At 39.8% G+C, this 3,889-nt stretch overlaps 1 protein-coding gene across 3 annotated transcripts; it reads right to left on the bottom strand.

Annotated features, from left to right (window-relative positions):
• Positions 1–2,394: 2,394 nt before the first annotated feature.
• Positions 2,395–3,445, bottom strand: LOC117096666 (embryonic polyadenylate-binding protein 2-like). Of its 3 annotated transcripts, none has more exons than XM_033234111.1 (2): positions 2,787–3,445; positions 2,395–2,713 (listed from the first exon to the last, which is right to left on the bottom strand). In XM_033234111.1, exons 1-2 carry the CDS (start codon positions 3,404–3,406, stop codon positions 2,518–2,520), a joined length of 816 nt encoding a protein of 271 aa, XP_033090002.1. In that variant the 5' UTR covers positions 3,407–3,445; the 3' UTR covers positions 2,395–2,517. The 3 variants fall into 3 exon arrangements, with proteins under 3 accessions (XP_033090002.1, XP_033090001.1, XP_033090000.1); XM_033234110.1 differs by having other exon boundaries at positions 2,432–3,051; positions 3,100–3,445; XM_033234109.1 differs by having other exon boundaries at positions 2,432–3,445.
• Positions 3,446–3,889: the final 444 nt, after the last annotated feature.

Raw genomic sequence — 3,889 nt, forward strand, 5'->3', positions numbered from 1 at the left:
TACTCTTGTTTTAGTTAAAAAATTATTAATTATTTAAATTTCCTACCGAATTTTGGTTCAAAATTCAAGATGGTGGGAAAACCATTACTTCAGTTCTATATGAAAGACTGATAGTTATTGACCTACTTGACATTTGTATGTGAATCATCAGCCAATTACAGGCCACTCAAAAATTATTCTAATATTTAGAAAGGAAGTGTTTGAGGTATTACGTTAATTCAGTTTATATAAAGAATAAACCAAGATGTCAGTCTAAAGATAAAACTACTACACTTTCTGAATTTTATACTTTGCCTGCCTTAAGTTAGCAATTTAATAAAATAATTGGAAAGATTTAGAGCTATTTAGGCATAACCTTAAAGAAATAATTTTGATGTTTGATAATACAGGGAGACACATTCATTAGTAATAAAGTGATAAGACATACTACTGAATTATAGGACAGAATAATAGCAAATTATGACAAAAATTAAAATAAAGATGGCCTAAAATTCTCAATGGAAATATGCATTTATATAACTTAAGAAGATTTGAAGAAATGTGTTAAAGATTAGAAAAAGCGTTGAAATATATGTTTTTATTTGTTTACTTTGTTGTAAATGTTTACTTAATCATGGTAATCAGAAAATAATACCAACAACAAAAGCCTCAAATGATTTGATTATAGCAGCTTACACATGTCATTTTTGAGTAGTTATATATTTTAGCATTTCAAAAATTTAGATGCTCCAAATTTATATACTGATAATTATCTGCTTAATTTTTTTCAAATGTGTGGATCATCTTTCTTCACTTCTTACTTCAGTGAAACAATCTTTGGATTTATAGTTTAAACTACAACTGTTTCTGATCATCCTTTTACCACAAAATCATTTTAAGATGATGACTGCACTGATAAGACCAATCAATTTTCAGATAGATTTGATTACCTGTACATATGCTCTGCATTTATCCTTAAAAAGATTTTCAAAGTTATTTAATTACCAGTAAAATGGTACAGTATAATACACAAAAATAGCAATTAAGTAAAAACTACTTTATTGTTGTTCTTGAGAAAGCAGAATGCATAGATGATTTTAGGGACCTGTGTTTTCCTTGTTGAATTTCAAACATATAAACAGGATTTAATTTATATACCGTAAAAACTTATTTCCATTTATGAAGCAATACTTTGAAATGGTGAAATATTAAATGACAGTCCCTTTTGCTTCATGAAGGAGGTGGATGGCTCTGTTACATCACACTAGCTTTGTAAATTAAGCATTATGATGTCCACTTTACTCCCTTTGCTTAATCTCATTCTCTGTCAGCTGTGCATTTTGCATTTGAGTAATAAATCTTGCAGAATATTAGCTACTCAGAAGGTTTTATTTCATATCTCAGAGGCTCTCCAATTTTTATAATCACAGAGATTTCCTATTTAAGGTCAGCTATTATATTATGTGTCACATCTCTTAAAGATTAAATACAGCCATCTTTATCTTTCTGCTTCACCTGAGGAGCTAGTGTGTCATGCTTATTACCCAGCACATAAATTGCTCTTTAAAATGAACTGGATTTATTTGACTTAAAAAAACTTTGATATTTAAATGAAACACAACCTTAATTAAATTTGTAGTTTAAGAGGAAAGGCAATGATGCTTCAACTAGAGGGAAATAGCTGTAATTATATCCAGTATCTCAGAGATGAGCCCATTTTGCTTTTATATATTAATAAGAAATATATAAATATTCTCGCAACTGTTTTATAAGTTATCTCTACATCTTTTATCAACTCTTTGTACTAATTTCTGGTATAAACACAAACTTATGTTTGTAATTATGAAATTATTTTACTTTAGTCTTTTTTAACATTTTTGGTTGTTTTAAACTAGTTTTAATACATTACAAATGTTAATTGATTACTAAAATTTAAAACATTTCATTCTCTGATACAATGTTAATTTTTTTCAATAAATTAAAACAAAATCAGAAACTAATTTTATGTATGCCTATTTCATGCCCATTGTGATTATGAATTTTGAGGAATATAAATTTAAACTTTATTTCCATTCTTCTATGAATGTGTGTCCACAGACTTGTCACATAATCTCATTTTTTTTTTTTTTTGCTTTTAAAAAGTATCCAAGTTTAATAATTTATGCTTCACCATTAAGAGACACGTTTCTATTTTTCTTAAAATGACTTGTTTGAAGAGCTGAGCATGACAACCCCAAGCTGGCCTGGCACTGCCTGGGCCTCTGCCTCTCCCCCACCTCACTGCCCAGAGCCCCCCTAGATCCCCGTGGCGCTGGTGCCAGGCCCACTACCGGGCTATGACTGTGACTCGTGGCTGTGGCCATGGGTCTGGGCCACCATACAAGGCCCTAGTGGGCCATCGCTTGGCCAAGTGGGGGCCAGCAGCTGCTCTTCCGGACACCCCTCTCCTCTGGCCTCGCCCCTGCCCTACTCCCTGCCCCAGCCCCAGGATGGAGCCCAAGTGGTTTACCCAGACCCAGCCCCCAGCCCTTCTCAAAATCAGGCCTTCCCTTTAATACGGTGAAAATCACGGTGAGAATTTTCCACGGGCCCGGTTCTGCCCTCGTGGTCTGAGCTGGGGCCTGCCCTGGAGGCTGCTGAGGGGGAAGGGTGCCCCCCTGGAGCCTGGGTGTCCTCGAAGGCCCCCGCGGTCTGTGGAGCTGATCCCGGGGAAGTTGGTTCTTTTCGGCAGCACCTTGATGACCCGGCCCCGGAAGAGGCTCTGGTCCAGCTCCTCGGCGGCCTGCACAGAGCCCTTGGTGGCAAACTCTATGTAGGCATAACCCTTGGAGTGTCCAGAGAACTTGTCGCACAGGATGGTGACTCGGTGGACCTCCTCGCAGCGGCTGAAGTGGGCCTCCAGCTCCTCAGCAGAGCCCCCGTAGTCCACGTTGCCCACGTAGACAGATCTGTAGTCAGCCTCCACCTTCTCCTCGGGGGTCCCAGGGAGGGGGCAGCCTGTGGCCTCAGGGCTCAGCAGCTGCCCAGCCGTGGTGCCCTCCTCTTCCTCGGCCTGGTGCTGCACTCCCGGAGGCTGTGGCAGCCCCTCCTCTTCCTCGGCCTGGTGCTGTGCTCCAGGAGACCATGGCGGCCCCTCGGCCTGCTCCATGGCGCACACCTTCATCTTGATGGCCTCCAGCGGCTGGTCAGGCACAGGGCACTCAGCCAGGTTCTCTTGCTCCAGCAGAGACAACAGGAAGCCTGCATCCCCATCCTGGTCTTCCTCTGCCTCCTCTTCCTCCTCCTTCCCTTCCCCACCCTCTGGCCCCAGAGTCTCCTTGGTCTCGTTCCAGGCCCCCCAGCCCTGGGCCTCCGGGTCTGAGGAGACCGTCTGGAGCCAGGCCTGAGTTGGGGGCGGGAAGAGAGAGCGGCTCGGGAAGGGCCACATGGTAGAAGGGCAGGAGGAAGGTGGGCCAGGCAAGGCCTCCCCTCCGCTCCCCTCGCGTCCGCCCATAATCTCATTTTTTAACCTGTAAATGGGAATGATAAAGTACGTATATAAATTAGCACAGAGCCTAGAACATTGTAACAGTCAAAATAGAAATTATTATTTTAATTTTATGTAATATTTATTAATATTTATCGAATAATACTTTATCAAAGAAGAATTTACATAAAAACTGCCTAAAGTTTCTTTGAAAATCCAGCTTCTTTTAAATTTTGCCATACTCATTGACACGTATTTCCAATGATAATTTCTACTTCAGCTCACTAAAGTATAATGTGTTAAAGTGAAAAAAATTTAAATCAGGAATTTATAATTACAGAATTTTACAGTTGTTATATATCTTAAAGATCATCTTATCTAGCACCTTCATCTATGAGACAGAAACTAGTTACCTCAAGTCTCCAACTAGTTGTCAGCAGACTA

Source organism: Trachypithecus francoisi, unplaced genomic scaffold (assembly GCF_009764315.1).
Source record: "Trachypithecus francoisi isolate TF-2019V2 unplaced genomic scaffold, Tfra_2.0 Lachesis_group14, whole genome shotgun sequence".
Classification (NCBI taxonomy): Eukaryota; Metazoa; Chordata; class Mammalia; order Primates; family Cercopithecidae; genus Trachypithecus; species Trachypithecus francoisi.

Bases quoted from the DNA above. Each gene is read 5' to 3' on its own strand.
- LOC117096666 (XM_033234109.1), bottom strand. From the start codon at position 3,406: ATGTGGCCCTTCCCGAGCCGCTCTCTCTTCCCGCCCCCAACTCAGGCC.